The sequence below is a fragment of the Marmota flaviventris genome, chromosome 13 (genome assembly GCF_047511675.1).
Source record: "Marmota flaviventris isolate mMarFla1 chromosome 13, mMarFla1.hap1, whole genome shotgun sequence".
Taxonomy (NCBI): domain Eukaryota; kingdom Metazoa; phylum Chordata; class Mammalia; order Rodentia; family Sciuridae; genus Marmota; species Marmota flaviventris.
Genome location: NC_092510.1, coordinates 104,473,427 through 104,496,567, shown reverse-complemented (window position 1 = coordinate 104,496,567; position 23,141 = coordinate 104,473,427). Strand labels below are relative to the sequence as shown.

General features: G+C 44.5%; 1 protein-coding gene across 1 annotated transcript in view; it reads right to left on the bottom strand.

The window, feature by feature from the left end:
- The window catches only part of Cacna1b (calcium voltage-gated channel subunit alpha1 B), a 188,234-nt gene that overhangs the window by 134,070 nt on the left and 31,023 nt on the right, over positions 1-23,141 (bottom strand). Inside the window, exons 4-6 of the mRNA XM_071601213.1 lie at positions 13,512-13,603; positions 11,284-11,436; positions 9,238-9,422 (exon numbers count right to left, since the gene is read on the bottom strand). Coding sequence (XP_071457314.1) covers positions 9,238-9,422; positions 11,284-11,436; positions 13,512-13,603 — 430 coding nt within the window. The remainder of the gene's footprint in view (positions 1-9,237; positions 9,423-11,283; positions 11,437-13,511; positions 13,604-23,141) is intronic.

The following is a 23,141-nucleotide window of genomic DNA, read 5'->3' as shown; positions in this document are numbered from 1 at the left end:
TACAATTCGGTGTATTCTTCCACTACAATAGAATCAAACTAGAAATAACAGAGGCATAAGAAGTAACTCAAACATAAAGAAGACAATTCTAAATAAATCATGGGTCATAGATGGAAGTCTCAAGGAAGTTTAAAAAATACACTGAACTGCATGAAAATAAGAATACAATATACCAGGGGTTGGGGCTGGGGCTCAGTGGCAGAGCACTTGCCTCGCACATGTGAGGCCCTGGGTTCAATCCTCAGCACCACATAAATAAATAAATAAACAAAATAAAGATATAGTGTCCAAGTATAACTAAAAAATTTTTTTAAAGAATACGATATATCAAACTTATAGGACATAGCTAAAAGCAATGCCAAGAGGGAAATTTATATCACACATCCATGTTACAAAAGAAGGAAAATCTCAAATTAATAACCTAAGCTTCCACCTTAAGAAACTTTTAAAAAAGAAAACAACACAAACCAGAATCAAGCAGCAGGAAATAAATAAGTGTAAAATCCAACAAAATTGAAAACAAAAACAATAGAGAAAAAAATCAACAAAAATGAGAAGCGATTCTTTGAAGAAAATCAGTAAACTGACAAACTTGTAGCAATACTAAGAAAAAAGAAAAAACATGCAAGTTATCAAAATTAGTAATGAGGCAAATCCAGCAAACATCAAAAGGATAATAAAAGAATACTATAAACAACTTTACATACATATATTTGACAATGTGAATTAAGTGGACCAATTTCTAAAGACCACAACTTACTCAAAGTAAATTAATAGTCCTATAATTGTGAAGGGAAATGAAATAATAACTTAAAAACTCCCCCCAAGTGGGCTGGGGCTGTGGCTCGGTGGTAGAACACTTGCCTAGCACATGTGAGGCACTGGGTTCAATTCTCAACACCACATAAAAATAAATAAATAGATGAATAATAAAATAAAATCCACCCACAACTTAAAAAATATTAAAAAAAATTCTCCCCAAAAGGATAGACACAGATCAATGGAGTTGAATTAATGATCTAGAACTAAATCCTGACTTACATGATGAGGCACTTTTAATGAGGCTGCTGGGACAATTCAATGGGGAAAGAACGGTCTTCTCCATCAATGGTGCTGGGACTAGTGGGTCTCCACATGCAAGAGATGAACCTAGGCCCTACCTCACACCAGGCATAACAATCAACCCTCGGGGCGCCAGGCATAACAATCAACCCTCGGGGCGCCAGGTTGGATCCTCAGCACCACATAAAAATAAGTAAAATAAAGGCATCGTGTCCAACTACAACTCAAAAAGTATTTTTTTTTAATCAACCCTCTGTGGACCACAAAACCAGATACAAAAGCAGAAACTAGAAAACTCCTATAGAAAAAAGTCATGGCTCTATAAAACATAGATATATAACCTTGGTTAGGCAATAGATTCTTAGATATAGCACTAAAAACACAAATGGTGGGGGGAAAAAACAGAAAAATTAGATTTCATCAAAACAAAAATCTTTTGCACTCCAAGTGACACAATCAAGAAAGCAAAAAGACAACTTCAAAATAGGAGAAAATATTTTAAAATCATACATTTGAAAGGGGAATAATATCCAAAATGCACAATGAAATCTTACAGTGAACAATAAAAAGATAATAACCCAATTTAAGTGACTAAGGATAGGCATAGACATTTCCCCAAAGAAGGTATAAAAGATGCTGAACATCATAAATCAAAACTATATACTACTGCACACCGATAGGAGTGGAATTAAGACAGACAAAAACAAGCACTGGTGAGATTCACAGAAACAGGGACACCTTTTCATAGCTGGTGGGGTATAAAGTGGTACAGCCATTGTAGGAGGTTTGGTGGTCCCTTAAATGCTAAACATGAAAATATCATATGATTCAGCTCTTAAGCACATACCCAAGAGGAACAAAAAGACATCCTATGCAAAAACTTGTATATGAATGTTCTTAGCAGCATTTTCATAATTTTAAAAGGACACAATCCAAAAGTCCATCAATGATGGGATATAAACAATACATGGTATATATGCACAATGTAATCATACTGGACAGTAATGATATAATGTGGACATAAAAACACAAAAGGCCACCTACTGTCTGATTCCACAAATAAGAAACGTCTGGCTGGGCAGGGGCTATGGCTCAGTGGTAGAGCACTTGCCTAGCATGTGTGAGGCACTGGGTTCGATTCTCAGCACCACATATAAATAAATAAAATAAAGGTCCATTGACAACTAAAAAGTATTTAAAAAAAAAAAAAGAAAGAAAGAAAGAAAAAGAAATGTCTGGTAAAGATGAATATACAGAGACATAAAAGTTAATGATTACCAGGGCCTAAGGAATGGAGTAATGGGGGTTGATTGCTAATGTGCAGGGTTTCTTTTTTGATTGATAAAAATGTTTTAAAATTAGGTAATAGTGATGATTGCATATATTTTCTAACATAACCTCTGAAATACACAATTTAAAATGGTGAATTTCTGGTATGCAAATTATATTCTAATAAAAGCATTATTAAAAAAATAAAAACCACAGCAGGAGTGCAGCTCAGTGGTAGATCACTTCATAGCATGTGCAAGGGCCTGGGCTGGATCCCAGCATGGCATAAAAACAGATAAATAAACTCCAAACGAAATCTCTACACCCAGAAAGTTCACAGTAGAATTCCAATAGACAGCCTCTTCCAGAAAACAAGGAATAAATATACTTTCTAATTCATTTTATGAAGCTTATATGCTTATATTATTTTGATTCCAAAATCAGACAGAGAGTTCCGACAAGAAAACGAAGGAGGAGGAAGAGGAGGAGGAGGAAGAGGAGGAGGAGATCACTGACTAAAATCCCTCATGAATATAGATACAAGAATTCTTAATAAAAACATAAGCAAATAGAATACAACAATATGTGAAAAGAATTATATACCATGACAATGTAAAATTTATTCCAGGAATGCAAAGCTAGTCCAATATTCAAAAATCAATTGATTTTTCACCATATTAATAAAGGAGAAAAATCACATGAACATATCAGTACAGAGAAATCACTTGAAAAAATTCAGCATCCATTCATTACAAGCCCTTTCACAAAGTGAGACTAGACGGTACCATGGCAGCCTGGTGACGAGCACCCAGCACCCAGCCCACTCCAGCCTGAAGCCGACATCATGCCTGGGGCATGACGACATGTCTGCTCGCAACAGTAGTACTCAAATAATGCTGCTTAATGTTGTAGCCCGTGCAATAACCCACTTTTCTTTTTGAAAATAAAAATCATAAAATATAAGGTCAAAACCCATAGACAGATGGAATAGAATAGAGCCCAGAAATAAGCCCTTCAATATAAGGTCAAATGATTTCTGACAAGGATGCTAAGGCCGTTCAGAGAGGAATGGACAGTCCTTTCAACAGTGTAGAGAAACTGGAAATCTGCATGCAAAAGAGTAAATTAACTCAAAATGGATCAAAGGCCTAAATGTAAAATCTTTAAAAAATGAAATTCTTAAAGCTTCATGATGTCGAATTTGGTAATTATTTCTTGGGTATGACATCAAATGCACAGAAGAGAAAAGAAAAAAATCATGAAGAATTTTAAATTTTGTACACTTTTGAGACACTATCAACAGAACAAAAGTGAAACACACAGAATGGGATGGGGAAACATCTGCAAATCTCATAAAGAACTCCTAAGCTTAACAATAAAAATATCTTTAACCTAATAAAACAGGTATAGGGGACTCATATGCTGGACACTACAAAATCCTAATGAAAGAAATCAATGACAATCTAAATAAATGGAAAGATACTCCCTTGTTTAATGACTGGGAAAACCAGCCTAATAAAGACATTAATTCTCCCAAACTGAATAAAGGGGGAAGAATCGGTTTACCTTATTTCAAAACTTCAAGACAACAACAGGCATCAAGAGAAAGGGACAGACACAGAACTAAAACAAATCCACACAAATATGCTCAGATGACTTCTGCAAGGTGCAAAAGCTGTTCAAATGATGAAATGCAGCCTTCTTGTCAAACGGGGCTGGAGCCACTGGACAATGCCCAGGCAGAAGGGAGGGAAGGCCAGGGCCTCACCTAAATCTTCCCCTTTGTACAAAATCCAACTCAAAATGGACCATAGATATACATGGAAAACAAAACAATAAAACTTTCAGGGGAAACAAAACTGTAGAAAATCTTACCAGACACAAAAGTCCAATCCACAAAAGGAAAAATGATAAACTGGACTTGATCAAAACTAAAATGTCTGTTGTGTGAAAGAGCAAGAAAAGACAAGCTACCGATAAGGAGAAAATATCTGCAAACTATATATCTAACAAGGCACTGGCACCTAGAATACACAAGGGACCCTAAAGACTCCACTGAAAGAGGACTTCAAACAGCATACGGACAAGACATAGAGAGTCATTTCACCAAAAAAAGGGCAAGTGGCAGACAAGCAGGAAAAGATGCTCAACATCACTAACCATCAAGAAATACAGATGACAGCCACAATGACATGTCACCACACACCTGTCAGAGCCATGGCAACAAAACAGTGCCACAGCAGCTCTGGCAGGGACGCAAGAAGACCAGACTGTTCGCACACGGCTGGAGGGATGTGAAAGGGCACAGTCCTCAGGAAAGTTTGAGTTTCTTTTTGTTTGTTTTTTGCAGTGCTAGGGCTCAAACACAGGGCCTTACACATCCTGGGCAGTCTGGTCTCCTGCTGAGCTCCAATTCCCCAGCCCTGAAGGTTTAGTTTCTTACCTAAATATGCAACTACTATGCAGCACAGAAAGTTCTTGTGCATTTGTTCCAAAGAAATGGAAACCTGTGTGTAGAAAAACCTGTATGCAAATGTGTAGCAATGGTGTCCATAATAACCCTAGATGGAAACACCCCTTGTCCTTCAATAGGGGAACAGTAAGCAGACTGCAGTACATCCATACCAAACAGTTCTGGAAAAACTAACAGGAGAAGCTGCGTAACCTCCAGGGAATCTACTTGAGTGACAATAGCCAATACCAAGAAAGTAACGTGTGGTTTTATCTACGTGACATTCTTAAAATGGCAGAACTGCAGCTAGGGCAAACAAGCCAGAGGTTGTCAGAGCTGAGTAGGGTGTAGCCATCCAAGGGTGGCAGAGGCATCTGTGCCATTGAGTGCTGCATCTCATTGCCTGGTTATGATGTCGAATAAGTTCTGCCAGTTGTTACCACTGAGAGAAAGCAGGGGAAAGGCACATGGGGTCCATCTGTAAGGTCTGACAACTTCACGTGAATCTACAGTTGTCTCAAAATTCAAAATTTAATTTTAAAAAATCCAATTCCCAGAGAGGCACAGTGGAGGATGCTAGTAAGCCCAATTCTTTGGGGGCTGAGGCAGGAGGCCAGCCTGGCCTAAGCAACTTAGAGAGGCCTTATCTTAAATAACAAGGACTGGGACTGTAACTCAGTGGTGGAACAGCTCTGGGTTCAATCCCTAGTATCGCAAATGGAAAAAGTGGATATCCATGTGCAAAAGAGTGAAGAAAACCGGGTTTTCTCCATCCCGTATCTCCCTGCAGTTGCCTCCCATTGCTCTGCCCCCGGAAAAGGGGGTCTACACTGCATCCTCACTTCCTTACCTCCCTTCACTTTATGCCAGGGTCCAGGTTCTCATCCCCACCGCCAAGATTGCTCTTGTCAAGTCCACCCAGGACCTCATCGTGCCAGCCGGTGCAATGGTCAACATTCCTCTTCTATCTTCCTTGACTTTTGGACAACATCTGACCCAGCAGTCACCTTCTCAGAGCTCTTTAACCTCTCTCCAAGACACAGTTCTCTCCCATATCGTGCCTGCCCGAGAGGAAACACCAGCCTCTTGCTGACTCCCTCCTTCCCCCTGGCCTCCCAGTGCAGGAACCCCCCAGGAGCAGTGTTCAGGCTTCTCTTCTTATCCATCTACACTCACTGCTCAGGTGACTTTAACCACCATCTACATGTCACTGACTTTACATGTACACCCTTGACCTGCAGTCCCTCTGAGCACCCTCTCACATGCCCATCACCTCAACTTAGATGAAGAAGCTACTGGAAACTTGACACGGTAGAAGGCTCCAGTTCCCACCACCCTCCACTGAAACAAAGCCAGGGAACACCTTGCTCCCAATTGTCTCTTCTGAGTGGAGGACACCTCCTTCCCCAGGAGCTCCAGCCACATCATCAGGGACCCTTCTCTGCCTCTCACATAGTGCACCTGATGCAGGAGAAGCACTATTTGGTTTAACATCAATATAGCCTCCACGGCCAAGTAGCTGAACACTTCTTTCCTCATACATGCTTATGACTAGTACAATAACACACTAACTCACATGTACAGAATCATTAGCCGACACTGTTTACCTCTTGTCATGCCTTTGAACCTAGCAGGTAACCCTTCCCATGCCACTGTTGAAAATTTAGGTAAGTCCCATGACTTTTCAAACTCGTAGGTGATAGAAAGTTCTACAGTCACTTCAAGCCGAAAAGAGTCTTGATTCAGCAATGAAAAGCGTCCCAGCTAGATGGTAATCAAACTGTCTGACACACTGCAGGCCAACAGCTGCTTTCCTAAGCTGCCTGCCACAGCTGGCCCCTCTCCTTAGAAAGGAAGGCATGGCCATCACGTTCCCCATGCCCAGCATTGTTCCTCCTTCCTCTGCTGGCTTGAGGGTACTGACCCTAAGCGGCCAAAACAGGGCAAGGCGGGGGCAGGGAGAGGCAAGCTCTCCCTGTGTGGAGCTGTCCTGAGATAATCCCATCCCTCTGACTCTCCCACAAAGCACTTCTGCAGGTTCTTCTAAGGTCCTGTTTGACTCTACAGGCAAACAGTCTCTCCTCAGAGGGACAACCCTTACCCTCTGCCACAGTTTCTCAGCAGCCCACTCTGAACAGATGCTGTTGAGACCCATTGCTCTGTCCTGGCTGCCCACTCTCCCCTGACTAGAGCCAGTATGAGAGACACTCATCCTCACCAGCTCCATCTCTCCCCCACCCCTGCTGCAGGCCATGTCAGAAGTCTAAGTCTCAAGAGACCACAAAGCCCCTCTCCCTGGTTTGGAGATGAATGAATGAATGAATCCTCTCCAAAACCCTGTCCAGTCTCCAACAGCTGATGAGAACACTGTTGGTAGTGTGGAAGAGAGGGCCCAGGCAGGTCCTGCCAGCTGAGCGGAACTCTGTTAGTGTGGCGGAGAGTGCCCAGCCGGGTCCTGCCACCTGTTCTGGTCCTGCACAGTGGCAGCGTCACCACTCACTGCCACCACCGCACCCTTGTGCCTCAGCTAAACTTGCAGGACACATCCTGCAGCACCAGCATCTGACTTCCAGCCCTCACCAGGCCTGCTTTCCCGGCCCTTGACCCGTCAATCTCCACTGCTCACTCTCCTTTGTTCCCTCAGAGCACTGCCACTATCTAGACCCTCACACATCTAGCGCCTCCTGCTTGCCAAGGTACATGCAGTGCCCAGTGCCCGCGGGCCCTATCCAATATGGGTTGGATGAAAGCTCTGTGTGCCTTCCTGGCCAGCGCCTCCTGCCCAGGTCTGCTTCCTGTCTATCCCCTAAGGGAGGCACAAACACAGACAGGAAGCCTGAGTCACATGTGGCTGCTGGTGAAGCCCCTATGGACACTGAGGGATTTGGAGCCCTGGTTACAGTCCTCCTTTGGGGTGGGAGAGAAATGTGGACAGTTCAGAGCTATTGTCAGGATCTGCCTTGTGGAAATTGCGCCTTAACTGGTAAAAGGGAGACAACAGCCATGGTTCTCATTGCTGCCTTTGTCCCTGTTCTCATTCCCTCGGCCACACAGAGCCTGTCATCAGATAGCCCTTTGCTCAACAAAGAATCTGCTTCAGTGGGCCCTGGTCCAGCTCTTCCTTAACTCATCTGCCATCTTCCTGCTCAACAAGCTCGACAGATCAGCCCAGCAAGCACTTACCAAGAACCTGCCTAACATTAGCCCAAGGTCATCCTGGGGCACCCACAAACTTGTGGGGTAGGCAGAGCAGAGGGTCCCACTCTCTTCCTTTCCTCCTATCTACAAGCAATCATGGACACTGCTGTGAGAAGCTTCAGAAAGAGGCACAGGGCCCCAGGCGCATGTGGTTCAGGCCCACCCTCAAAACACACAAGTAACAGACTCTAGGTGACAACATCTTATGTGGCAGCACCCCACCCCCATTCCCAACAGCACTCAGCAGAGCACAACCTCTGCTACCCCAAACTAAGAGTCTACCAGCCAGACCTTCCCAGAGTCCTGGCTCACGGGCACCTTCCTTCTCCACCTCCCAAAGTCCCAGGGCACTGCTTTGATTGTCCTCACAGCACTTCAACAGGAGGAATGCAAGGTAGCAGGGGGTCTTCACATAAAAGAGATTTGCTCAGGAGTCAAGAGCAGAGTTCACCAGGAATCACAGGTAGAGGGAGATGGACGTGACATGGGTCATCCTGGACTTCCATTGTGGTCACCAAACCTAGACTGCTCTGAACTGCTGAGAAGGGCTGGCTTCATGAGACTGAGAAAACCAAGAAGAGACAGCACCAGGACTCAACCCCAAGAATCCCAACATGACCAAGGAGGTTTCCTTGGGCCTTAGCTCAGTGCCACCTCAAACCTTCCCCTGCTCCTCATCTTCACCAGCCTGGACCCAATAAGAGGCCCTAGAGCTCACTGGCCCTCAATTGCACCCAGAAGACCCCACAGATGTGCTGTGAACAGTGGTTTCCAGTCAGCTGCCTGCAGGCCTGGCGTGGGTGAATTAGATTAGTCTCTCTATGACCTAATCTGTCACCTGTACAAGGAGTCAGGAGGCATGTGACACCTCCCAAGCCTAATGTGGCACAGGTTCACATGGGCACTGACTACTGTGCTGCTGCACCTTCACCACCGACAGCATCTTGTCTGCAACAGTATCTTTTGCCCTCCACCCCGGCCCCTCCACCCCAGCCCCACCACCCCGGCCCACAGCCCCACCTTCACAGAGCAACTTGAGGAAGACCTAGGTCAAGAGCTTGAGTGGAGACTGACTGCAGAAGCCTTTGACACACCATCTGGATAAAGGGCCCTGAAACTTATTCCAGGGTGGAGGAAGGGGCTCTCAGGGCGGTACAGAGGCTCTCAGTCAGAAGTGCCCCCAAATGGGACCCCAAGAGGGACCCACCCAGGAGCTCCCGAGCCCACCTCAGGCCTAGGGCCAAGATGCAACTCACATTGTAGAGGATGTCAGTCCAGCCCTCCATGGTGATGCACTGGAACACTGTCAAGATGGCAAACAGGATGTTATCAAAGTTGGTGATACCAAAGTTGGGTCCTGGCCAATACTCCCGGCACTCGGTGTCACCCTCACACAGCCGGGCAGGGGCCTCCTTGCCACAGGGGAAGTCACCCACAGGATCTGCATCTGTGAGGAGGAAAATGAAGCAGATCCTGAGCTCAGAAACACAAAGTTCTCCAACCCCTCTGGGATTCCTGGGTGCTAGAGAGCGCACTGTAGGCAGCAGGAACCTGGTACCTCCAGACACTCTTCATCAACTGCCTAACCACTCCTCCCACCTGCCCCCTGCTTCCACCCGAGGTCAGGACCCACCCTGTTAGGACTTCTGGTTAGTATCTCCCTCTCCCTGGGAACCTGTCCATCATCATTTAAACAAGCTCAGAAGCCCATTCATTTTAAAATAAAAACCAACAAACTCCTACCTTCCAATTCTTCCTACCACTACCACCCTGATTTCTCCTCTCCCTCATAGACAAACCACAAAAGTCTTCTAACATGAAGATTTGATTGTCACAATGGAGCCAGCAAGGCGGTTGGTTAGTATAAAGCTAGACTCAGACACTGTGCAGCCCTGGACCTGCACACAGGATAACTGAGAGTTAGTTCAACATATGCCCAGAGAGAAATTGGAGGCCTCCTAGCCCAGTCACCACTGCACTGGCCCCTACAGAGTGGGGATCCCTCTACTTTCCTGCAATGTAGTGGGCAGCAAAAGACCACCTAGAGAGGTGGTAAAGAAAACATCAGGGTTGGGACATAGCTCAGTGGTAGAATACTTGTCTGGCATGCATGAGACCCTGGGTTCAATCCCCAGCATCAAAAAAAAAAAAAAAAAAAAAATTGCTAACCTCTGGGACAAGACAGTTAACAGAATATGACATAGAGTGTTAGCCTCTTCACTCCCAAAATTCCAGCGACAAAGTAGAAGAAAATTTTATAAAAATGTGTACCAACATATGAAAATCCCTCCTATCAACATAGGAGATAATTTGAGGAACTGCAAGGATGGAAAGCAAGTCCTCCCAGGGTTAGAAGGCAAAACTCTCCACACAAGTTTATTTCTCCCTTTCCAAATATCTAGATAAATTTCATAAGGAAGTCCTCATTTGTCTCTGTACACAACTGCATTCTCTGTAAACTAGGACAGTTTCTTCCTGTCTGACTTGACACTCTCGCTTCCTTCTGGTCTCCTGCACTGGTCACACTGCCAATGCCATGCAGACCAGCTACGCCCTTGCTTTGATCCTGACTTTGAAGGAAAAGGTCTCACAATGAAATTCAATGTTTGCAGGGAATTTAAGAAAAGTATCTTTCATTTACAGCTTGATGAAAATTTTTTTTAAGTTATGAATAATTTAGGGGCTAGAGATGTGGCTCAGCAGCAAAGTGCATGCCTAGCATATACAAGGCCTTGGGTTTCATACCAGTACCAGAAAAAAATAAATGATAAAAAAATAAATCATGACTAACTTAAATTATAGTAAATGCTCTTTGGGATCTAAGAGATGATCACCTGGGTTTTCTCCTTTAATGTGTTGAGTGCTCAAGACTCAAATTTACTGTCTTCCTTAACTCTTTCTCTTACACTCAACAGGAAAACCTTATAGCTTTACCTACAAGTACCCAGAATATGGCTCATTCCAACTACCTCTACCAAACGCCTGGCCCTGGCCACTGCCATCTCTCCAAGATTGAGATATCCTCCCTTTGGATCCTGTTTCAGCCTTTGCCTCCCCCTGGCTACCTTCTAATGAGCTGACACTAAATTACTGTATTTCAAATACATTTTTTTTGTTTCCTTCCAGAAGTGGCTACAATCTGTATTATTTTATTTGTGTGTCTATTATTTGTTTACCGGTTGTAATCTTCTGTCTCAGTAATCTGGCACCTACCAGTTCTCTCTAGCACCTACAGTGATGCCTGTCTCCTGGATGGATAAATCTGTCGTCCTCAACTGAGCCGAGATGATAGGAGACCTCACCTGTGCTGTTGGGGAAACAGGCCTTGTGGAATTTTCCCATGTAGAACTCGAGGCCAATGATGGCAAACATGAGGATGGCAAAGAAGAGTAGCAGCCCAATCTGCAGCAGTGGAACCATGGCCTTCATGATGGACTTGAGCACCACCTGCAAACCTGTGATCAGAGCAGCGCAGGTCAGAGAGCAAAGGTGGGGGCAGGGGAGAAGGCAGTAACAGAGCAGCAAAAATCCAGGGAGGGCAGGGCTGAGACCTGGGGCAGAAGCGGAGCTGTAACTGTTGATGAGGTCAAAGAACAGAGCCATGGCCTCAAAGTAGGGGACACAATAGGGAAGGCTGTGAGAGTGAGGACTCACATGGGGCAGAGTGTGACCTCCTAGGGAGAGGTGGACTGAGCAGTGTCTCAAAGGGGGAGTAACAGAATGAAGAGGTGTCAGAGTTTGAAGTCCAAGAATCCAGGAAAGAACAGGAATCCTCAGAAGGGAAAGCAAAGAAAGGTGGGAGGTAAAGCAGAGGACCCTGGGAGGGAAGAGCAGGGGATCCTGGGAGTTGAGAAGAGGGCATCCTGGGAGGGAAGAGCAGGGTCTCCTGAGAGGGAAGAGCAGGAATCCTCAGAAGGAAAAGCAAAGGAAGGTGGGAGGTAAAGCAGAGGACCCTGGGAGGGAAGAGCAGGGGATCCTGGGAGTTAAGAACAGGGCATCCTGGGAGGGAAGATCAGGGGCTACTGACAGGGAAGAGCAGGAATCCTCAGAAGGGAAAGCAAAGAAAAGTGGGAGGTAAAGTAGAGGACCCTGGGAGGGAAGAGCAGGGGACCCTGGGAGGGAAGAGCAGGGGACCCTGGGAGGGAAGAGCAGGGGACCCTAGGAGGGAAGAGCAGGGGATCCTGGGAGGGAAGAGCAGGGGACCCTGGGAGGGAAGAGCAGGGGACCCTGGGAGGGAAGAGCAGGGGACCCTGGGAGGGAAGAGCAGGGGATCCTGGGAGTTAAGAACAGGGCATCCTGGGAGGGAGGAGCAGGGGCTACTGACAGGGAAGAGCAGGAATCCTCAGAAGAAAAATCAAAGAAAGGTGGGAGGTAAAAGCAGAGGATCCTGGGAGGAAAGAGCAGGGGATCTTGAGAAGAAGAACAGAAATCCTAAGAAGGAAGAACAAAGAACGCTGGGAGCTAAGAGCAGGGACTCCTGGGAGGGAAGAGCAGAGACTTCTTAGAAGGCACAGCAGGGGATCCTAGAGGAAAGTACAGGGAATCATGGGAAGGAATCACAGGGCATCCTGCAAAAGCAGTAAGGAAGTCCTTAATTGTCCAGATTCTTTATGGAGAATGGGGAAGATCCCCTCTCCTCCAAAAATGAGAAGTGTGTTTCTACTGGCTGTAGGGTGTGATTGAATTCAGGCCAGAAAAATAAGCAGAGAAGGCTGTAACCCCATGATCTCTCACTCTTCCAGCATGGCCCTGAGTATGGGCCAGGGGCCGTGCCTATTCAGTGTAGAACAGGGAGCTATCCAAAGATCTTTCTGCAGTGGTCCTAGGAAGACACAGAACTAGGTCCCTGCCCACCCAGGCTCCTAGGTAAACCTAAAGCCAAGCTTCCACTAGACTGGGGAATAGAGGCCAGGGTGGCCACTGGCTCACCAGTTCCCCTGGCCACCCTGCCCATGTTTGTCTCCTTCATGGCCCAAACCAGGAGCATATATCATGTGCAGTCTCAGTCCCCCAAGGCCTAGTCAGGCTCATGTAACGCAGGAGGCCCTTTGCAGCCTTTGAATATTTTCCCACACATTCTATGCCATCCCTGGTCAAGCTTTCTTCTGTTCTTCAACCCCACAAAATGAAGCAGGACTAAAAATAACTCTCTTTGTGGGTAGGAACAAAGCTTCCATCTAGGGAAGCCAAGTCAGAGCACAGTAACGGGGTCCCTCTCTGTCATTTTGTAGAGAATAGCCTGGAAAATGCCTGTTCCTCTCTTCCTCCTGCCTGTTTCCCTGGGGTCAGAAATGGCGAGCTCAGGGGCTTGGTGTTTAGCTAAGTGGCAAAGAGAGAATGTGCTTACCATGCTCAAGGCTCTGAGTTCAATGCCCATCACCAAAAGGGTCGGGGAGCAGGGCAAGCTCAGAGTCACAAGGCCCTACAGCCACAGTCAGGGACTTAACTGTGGCCATGGCTGTGGTGAGAAGGAAGGGAGGAGGTTGGTGTTCCAGGCAGGCTTGGGCCTGACTGTCTTAGCGGGACTCACTTGGAATCCCCGATACCAGCTTCAGAGGCCTCAGCACGCGCACAGCCCTCAGTGTTCGCAGGTCGAAGTCAGTTCCAGCTGTGGCAAGGATCCTGGCAGGAAAAAGCAGAAGGAAAGGGAAAGGGTTTCCACATTGAGTCTGGGAGGAAACATACTCCTCCTACCACCTGTGTCCTTTCTCCCAAGGGCAGTGATAGATTCATGCCCCGTGTTCCCCACTGTCCAACCACAGGCCAGTATGGGGCCAGGGGCTCACCTGGAATCCCAAGCCATCACCAGATATGCTGGCAATGACTTCCACCTGCATTACCAGCCCTCCAGTTCAGAGGCACTGTGAATGGACACTCAGCCACTGGCCTGGCAGTGAACCTGTCTTCCAACCGAGTCCAAGCCTACACTATGCACAAACCAACCCCAGCTGTACTTCAGACAATCCCATGAAAGGCAGCAGTGAGTGGGGCTGGAGTACAGTGGAGCCTGAGGGACTCCTGGACCAGCACCACATACCACCCTTCTTCACCCTATCTCGGAAGAACAGGGAAAGCGGAAGGTGGGAGTCAAGGATTCAGAGATCTCACAAAGACCCTTGTGGAAAGAAACATATTTGTTTTAAAAATAAGTCAGTGGAAAATAAGAAAATAAGTCAATGGCAGAGCAGCAAGGGCTATATTCAAAGTAAGAAGTGAACCACTGTTACACTCACACCCAGAGAAGACAGTATCTAACAAAGATTTCCAGGCTAAAGGGAGAGCTTTACCTCTCCCTGAAGCATGATGAATAAATAGGTAGCTTTACTGACAACCTGTCAGTCACACTGAAGTGAAGAGGAGGTATGCTCCTGATCTACTGTTGTACTTAGGAAATCCAGTCCTGGCAACATGGAGAGGATAATTCTGTCTGATAGTCTTCTTCCTGGGGATAGAGGCCCATGAATCAAGTTCCCAAGGGCAAGATCATTGCCTCATGATTACAATGCGTCACCTTACAGACATTGTTGACCAGTTGAAAAGTTATATGGATGATTTGGACCCTGAATTCCCACCAACTCCACAAGATGTAAAGGGGCACTGTGAGCAATCAGCTTTTTCAAGTTTTCAGAAGGACCAACTAAAGTCAGCAAATGCAGGAGACAACAGAACCAATGTATTAATCAAAAAGCTGAAGAGGAGGGGCCGGGATTGTGGCACAACAGTAGAGCGCTCACCTAGCACATGCGAGGCGCTGGGTCCGATCCTCAGCACCACATAAAAATACATAAATAAAATAAAGGTATTGGGTCCAATTACAACTAAAAAATAAATTAAAAAACTGAAGAGGAAACTACCTTCTACAAATGTAACAAGAGAATAGGAACATACTACAATATACACTTCTTGTGATTCTTTTGAAATCACTTCTCCAAAAGATGATTCATCAGCATCTTTCCTAGATACAAAGGAGATAGATTCCTAAAGATCTGACTTGAAGATGAATGCTACGTTACATACTCTAACAATAGTCAAACTCACTTCTTGGTATTCCAAGTGCAGAAGAATAATCTATTAGTGATGGAAAAAAGACCTCAGATAAGTCTACAAAGTTCAGATTATTTCCCCAAAATTATTATGCAATACTTCAGTTCAATCCACATGCTGTTTGGTCAATTCAGAAACTTTTCACTCAACTGGAATCTGATTTCCTAGGTCATTGGTTTGTATGGCTTCTGCAATTTTTACTTTGTCTTACTGCTCAACCATGATATTCCTGGACTGATGGAGAAGGCTAAAATTTTAACCAAAAAAATCCTGTTTGAGAATTTATTGATCTTATGTTATTGATCAATGACAATTACCACAAGAATGAGATTTATTATGATCATAACTTAAGAGGTGTATACTTTCATCCAAGCTGAAAATGGGAGAAGCACAGGATCAAAATGAAAAGTTGACTGTCGCGACCCCTTGCCTGCAAGGAAGATGCAACTCCGAAATTTTCTCTCAGTAGTTTTATTTGGGCCCTTGATATTTATTATTCTTTCTTCTTCTTTTCTTCTTTCTCCCCTGGATGCCCTCCCAGCCTTAATAAAGCATCCCAAGTCCCAATACAAAGCTGCCGCGTGGAACTTTCTCACAGGGTGGTGAAAAATCATGTGCCAACTCTCTCAGATAAGGAGTTGTTTGTCACATACCACAGCGGAGCTAGTGCCATCTCGTAATGGCGACCATAGTCTGCAGAAACGGCAGAAGCGGCTCACCACAGTTCCCCCTTTCTGTTTTATTAAAACAATACAGGCGAGAGTAGAGGTCTTATCCCACTGTGCAGAAGTGGCTGCATAGTATGGCTCAGTCCTAAGGAGGGCCCTTCCCCAGATCCGAGGCCATATCAGCCGACGCCTTTTTTCGTGGGGCGGGGCGTGGATGCGTCTAACCCGCATGCAATAGGACATGCTCTCCTTGAGGTCCACGTCAAGGATCACTCAAGTGCAGTGCTTTGCCTCGCATCCTGTATCGTGACGATGGTGGACGAAGGGGGATAGCTGAGGTTGAACTGTGGCTGTATTAATGACAAACAAGTTGACAGCACCCTGAAAGAAAGTCATGGACTTTAAAGCGATAGTAAAGCACTAGTGTGGAAACCCATCTGCGTGCAATGGCAGCAAGACCGGCAGAGTGCAAGGGCTTTCCAACACTAAGAGAATAACAAGGAAAGTCATGTCGATCCCAGTGCAATGTTATAATAACTTGGGGTGCAACGACCATGACAAAGGTTTACTGTCTAAGATGCGCAAGCCAGACTTGAGGTGAGTTGCCATTTTCTAAGGCTGCAAGAGCTTGTATGATCATAGCCTTTTCTTGTGCATGGCGAGTTTTAAGGCGACAGAGAAACCACAAACAAAGTATAACACTGAAGCAACACATTGCACCAAAAATGCTTATTCCCACCCACTCTTTGAAGAAGGAAAAAGCAGAAGATATCCAATCGGTGAATTGACCCAAAGTCACTGGTTTGACACGGGTACTGTTCAAGACAGCAATCTGAGTTAGTTGAGATTGGATCAAGTTTTCTGCTGCCAAGGACCAGGTTCCGGATAGATATTCCCCGATGATGCGGGAGGCATTTCTGGAATCATTAAATCTGACAGAGGTTATACATAAATGTGCACGTTGGTCAACACAACCCAAAAGCACTAAGTCAGCCAATTCTTCTACCTGAGCTTGGAGTAAATCTATCCTTTGGTTGGCAGCTAAAATCCCTGACAAAATATGTTGATTAATTGAATTTTGGGATTCAAGTATGGTGGAAGTTTGTTGAACAACTTGATTAATAGTGGCAGCAGTTTGTACTTGACTGGCCATGGCTACTCCAGCTGTAACTGCTGCAGCAGCAGATACCGCCACAGCTGTCACTATAGTTGCCGTAATTCCAAAATCTCTACGGATTCTAATCAATTCAACAATAGGAAAGGATTCTGGATCTGCAGTAACTGGGATCGGGACAAAGGTTGGAATTTTCATAATCACTGCCATAGTCCAGGAGCCATTCCAACACTCAGACAAGTAGCAAGTAACATTAGAACAATTAAGCATCCCCTGTAATGTAACATTAGCCAAAAGAAACAGGAACAGAGATTGGAGACAGACTGCTGCGGAGGGTAATGTAGCATTAGATAATTGTGAATTATTTGCAAAAATTGTAAGCCTCCTATTTTGCTCCGAGTCTTGGGTAGTGCCAGAAACATTAAACAGCCAACTTTGGATTCCTAATATTTCCCTGGGGAAACACAAGCGCGGACTAGACTAGCCCAATCTGAAGGAGTCATGCAAAATCTAGTAAGTCCCTCCACTTGAGTGAGAGTGAAAGCGGCATCTATGCCATAAGTGCGGACGGATTCTGCCAAGGTTTTAACTATCTTAAAGTCTAAAGGCTCATGATATCTTCCCCTATTATTGTCCTGAAACACCGGGTACGCAAGTCCCATATCTGTATTAACTGTCCTCCAAACTTGCGCATGAAAAGACCTCCCGGAACCTTGGCTCCCCCCCACATACGGGGGTGGGGCAACAGGCATCATATCTTCTTCTAAATTTTTAACCTCCTCCTCCTCAGAATTCTGTTGACCAATATTAGATCTTTCCCCCTTCTTACAGTAGGCATGCGCGCCTTGTGTTTCCTTTTTCTTCTTTTTCATTTTTATCTTATGTAGTTGTTGCAACAATATATCAAGGTCCTCAGAACACTCTGAGCCGCTTGTGTCCTCAGATGTTTTGAATTCGGTCAAGTCTGGATAGAGCCTTCTCCTATTTTTATCTTCAGGCTCTTTTGCCTTTTCACTACTGTTACTTTTGATACTCTCTGCCACTTCACTATGTGATCCTTCAGATTTTTCCTCATGTAGTTGTTCAAGAACGGCCTGACCCTCACTCACAGCTTCTTGGCATTGACCATCTGTAAGGCAACTACGGACCATTTTCCAAAGGGGTATCACCCCACCCTCTAATATGCCTTGCTCAGATGCAAAGTCAAGATCTTTGCCTAATTTATCCCAATTAGGTACAGTAAGGCTGCCCGAAAATGCAAACCACGGTGCAGCGATATTTATCTTCTGTAAAAATCTCTGTAAAGTACTATGTTTCACTTCCAGGACCTTGGAACGTAACAGGCCATCTAGGGCCAGGAGAAGCAGACTTGAAGATGTGGCACCCATGACACAACAACAAAGGAAGCACAAAAAACAAAAGTGAAAGTAGAAGCGAAAGTACACAGTGCAGCTGCAATAAAATGTAAGGCTCTCTCTGTGTTTACAGAGGAGCTGCCCCGCTTTGGTCGCGGATCCCATTTACTAGGGATTAACCCCGCTTTGGTCGCGGATCCCCCTTACCTGGGGATTGACCCCGCTTTGAACGCGGATCCCCCTTACCTGGGGATTGACCCCGCTTTGATTGCGGATCCCACTTACCTGGGACTAACCGGTGCACCACCCCTGACTACTGAGAGTTCTGATTTTCCCGGGTTTCGGCACCACTTGTCGCGACCCCTTGCCCGCAAGGAAGATGCAACTCCGAAATCTTCTCTCAGTAGTTTTATTTGGGCCCTTGATATTTATTATTCTTTCTTCTTCTTTTCTTCTCTCTCCCCCGGATGCCCTCCCAGCCTTAATAAAGCATCCCAAGCCCCAATACAAAGCTGCCGCGTGGAACTTTCTCACAGGGTGGTGAAAAATCATGTGCCAACTCTCTCAGATAAGGAGTTGTTTGTCACATACCACAGCGGAGCTAGTGCCATCTCGTAATGGCGACCATAGTCTGCAGAAACGGCAGAAGCGGCTCACCACAGTTGACATCTTTATTATTTTGAGAAAATGAAAATTGAGTATCTTTTTTAAAGAAAAATAAAAACTATTGTAGAGTAATGTCAGCAAGATGGCCAGAGTTGCCTGGTACCCCACACAAAAAGGGACCACAGTATAAACAACTACCTCTGACTGGAGTGACTGAAGAAGGGTACTGGCAAACAGCAGGAAGTGGCACATTCTGTGGAGCACAAAAACCAGGCACCATCAGGAGGAGAGTGACTCAATCTCCCCACACCGTCTCCCCAACTCAGACCTGTCTGCCACCAAGACAACTGCTCCTTACAGAGAAAAGGGAAATTAGAGGCCCTAAGGGTCCCCACTACACTACAGATTCCAAGAGTCCCCATTGCCACAGGCCCCAAAGGTAATCAGACTACTGTAGACACAAATGGTCCCCACTTCTGGAGACCCTAACAGCTCCCACAGTGCTTCAGACCCCAAGAATGTCAACTACTGGAGACCGTAAAGGCTTCCATGCTGCTACAGACCCCAAAGGTCACCATGCTTCTGAAGACCCCATAGTTATCATACTGATGCAGATGACTATAAAGGAGACCCCTACGACCCTCACAGGCTTTGCAGTTTGAAGAGTTTCTCCACACATGGCTGCATTGTCAGGGGAGAAGCCCACATCGTCTACCCTTCATCCCTCTCCATGATATTAGAAGTGACAGCTCAACACCACCTTGAAACCAGACACACTGTTAGAAAGTCTGAGGCCTAGCTATCATGGCATGTCTTCATTCCTGAGGTTCCAATTTTATTCCATCATGCTCACACAGCTGGCTGCTGTACCTCCAAACTGCTCATGGCTTTAGCCTAGCAGAAAGGCTGAGACTTGGTTTCCAAATCCATGCAGCACCCCATCCCCAGGGAGATTTGCACAAAAAGGATGATGATGCAGAGCCAGTGGCCCAGCACACCTACACATATCTACCTGGCCTGACAGACAAACAGTACCTTCATGCCAGAAGAGAGCCCATCATACAACCATCCAGAATACACCCAAGGCTAGCCCAATAGCCAGCCAGGCAGCAACCCTACCTGCCCATTGAGCCTGCTGCATAGCCAGTCATCCCATAATAGGAGGGGGAGGAGGGGGAGGAGGGGGAGGAGGAGGAGGAGGAGGTTATTTAACAACAACAAAAAAATAGCTGAAATATTACCAAGTCTTGGGAAAGATATAGACATCAGGTCCAGGAAGCTCAAAGAATCCTAATTAAACTCAACCCAAAGAGATCCTCTGCGATTCACATTAATATTAATATTAAACTGTCAAATATCAAAGACAGAATTCTAAAAGTAATGAGAAAAAAAAAGATCAAATCACATCTGATTATCTCAACAGATGCAGAAAAAGCATATGAACAAATTCAACACCCCTTCCCAATTAGACTAACAGATTTCTCAGCAGAAACTCTATAAGACAGGAGAAGATGGGATGATGGATTCAGAGTTCTGAAAGGAAAATACTTGAGCCTAGAATAGTATACCTAGCAAAGCTATTCTTCAGAAATGAAGGAGAAGTAAAGTTTCTCAGATAAACAAAAACTGAGGGAGTTCAACACCAGCAGACTAACCTGACAAGAAATGCGTAAAGAAGCCTATGTTTAGAAGCAGAAGAAACATGACTACCACCATGAAAACACACGAAGTATAGAACTCACTGACAGAATTGAAACAAAAGATAAAGAGAAGATAATCAAATTTTATCACTAAGAAAATCACTAAACCACAAAGATTAATAATAAGAGGAAGAAACAAAGACTATACAAAACAATAAGAAAACAATTGACATAATAACAGGAGTTGAATGTTACCTGTTAATAATAACCACAAATTTAAAAGGATTAAATTCCCCAATTAACAGATGAATGGATTAAAAAACACCCAATTCTATGTTGCCTACAAGGAACTCACATCATCAGTAAAGACACAAATAGACCAAAAGTGAAGAGATGGAAGAAGATATTCCATGCAAACAAATCAAAAGGGAACAGGAGGAGCTACACCTGAATTAGACAAAACAAACTGACAGACTGTATAAAAGCAAAGAAGGCCATCGTGTAATGATAAAATGATCAATTCAGCAAGAAGATACAACAGTTGTAAATATATTAACACCAACACTGTGCCAACCTAATATACAAAGTGAATATTAGATCTAAAGGAGACAGAGACTCCAATACAATAATACTTGGGGAACTCAATGCCCCATTTTGATCAATGGACACATCATCCAGGCAGAAAAACCAACAAAAAATATTTGAGTTAAACTACAATACGGATCAAATGGACCCTAACAGATATTTCTAGAACACTTCATCCAACAGCTGCAAAAATACACATTCTTCTCATCATTGCATGCAATATTCTCCAGGGCAGACAATGTGTTAGGTTGTCAAAATCATATCATGTATCTTCTCTGACCACAATGGAATAAAATTACAATCAACAATGGAATATTGTTACAGATATAAATACAGATATACAGAATTAAACAATATGGTCCTGAACAACGAATGAATCATGAAGAAGTTAAAGGGGAAGTTTAAAGTCTCTTAAAACAAATGAAAATGGAAACATAACAAAATCCATGGTATATAGCAAAAGCACTACTGAGGGAAATCAGTGGCCATAAATACATACAACAGAAAGATATCAAAGAAACAACATAACAATGTGACACAAAGAACTTAAGAGCAAGAACAAATCAAACCTAAAATCAGTAGAAAGAAACAATAAAGATCAGAGCAGAAATGAATTGAGACTAAAAAAAATCACACAAAATAATCAATGAAATAAAAGATTATGGGTTTAAAAAAAAAAGCAACAAATCCTTACTTAGACTAAGAAAAAAAGGAAAGAAGGCTTGTGGGGGGTGGTCGTGCTGAATGACTAGCATTTTCCTTCCTGTGATTGGTAGAGGCTCTGTCGGTCACTTTCGTAGTGATCTGGTCACCTTCGTAGTGGCCCTAGACACTGCCCAATCCTTGAAGTAGAAGAATGTGTCTTCATGCATAGGCGTGCCTTCCTGCAGCCCCATGGATTGAGCTAGAGCTACGCTCACCTGTTCCTTTCTGATACTACCCCTTTGCCCTGTTTGGGATGGAATGTTCCAAATGGAAACGCCCTTTGTGTGTCCCCTTCTCTTGCCCTGCCTTTGGGTGTGGCCTCCCCAGGTGTCAGTCAACCTGCTGACAGCAGTCATCCCGGAGCTAGACTCCTCAGCCCCCTGACACCTGCCCCCTTGCCTCATTTGAATGGCTTCTCCTCAATAAAAGGGTTGGCAGGTTCCGGCTCTTTCTGCAGACCCTGAAGGTCAGAGGAGCCATCACAGGACCCCCAAAGAAAAAGGTATCTCAGTCTTTTGTGTGGTTATTTCCTGCAGCCCTGTTCCCCTCGAGTGACCCTGAGGGATTTTGTCATGAGGAACGCAACAAAGACTCACTCAGAAAAAGATCAGGGAAAGGAGACATTAGAATTGACACCACAGAAATACAAAAGATTGTTGGAGACTACTATAAACAACCATAACCAAAAAAAATGGAAAACCCAGAAGTGGATAAATTCCTGAACACATATAACTGACCAAGAAAGAACCATGAAGAAACAAAATCTAAAATATCAATAATGATTAATCAATAACAAAAAGACTCCCAACAAAGAAAAACCCACTTCTGGATGGCTGCATTGCTGAATACTACCAAAGTTTAAGGAACTAGCACAAATTCTTCTCAAGCTGTTTCCAAAAACTGAAAGAAAGGGGGAAATTCCTCCAAACATTCTGTGAAACCAGCATTATCCTGATACAAAAATCAGACAAGGATGGGTGTTGTGGCACACATCTGTAATTCCAGCATCTTAGGAGGCTGAGACAGGAGCCTCGCAAATTCAAGGCCAGCCTCAACTTAAAAAGGCCCTAAGCAACATAGTGAAACTGTCTCAAATTTTTTAAAAAATAAAAATGTCTGGGGATGTAGCTCAGTGGCAAAGTGCCCCTAAGGAATGAAGGAATGAAAAAAGGAAGGAAGGAAGGGAAAGAGGGAAAGACAAACCTAATAAACCAGATAGTGACACAAGAAATGAAAATCATAGATCAAAATCCCTGATGAACACAAATGCAAAAATTCTCAATGAAATCCTAGCAAATCAAATCCAACAACACATGAAAAATATTGAACACCATGATCAAGTGGGATTTAGCTCAGGAATGCAAGGATGGTTCACATATATGAATCAATAACAATTATATAACACAAAAACATAATACAAGACAAAAACCATATGATCATCTC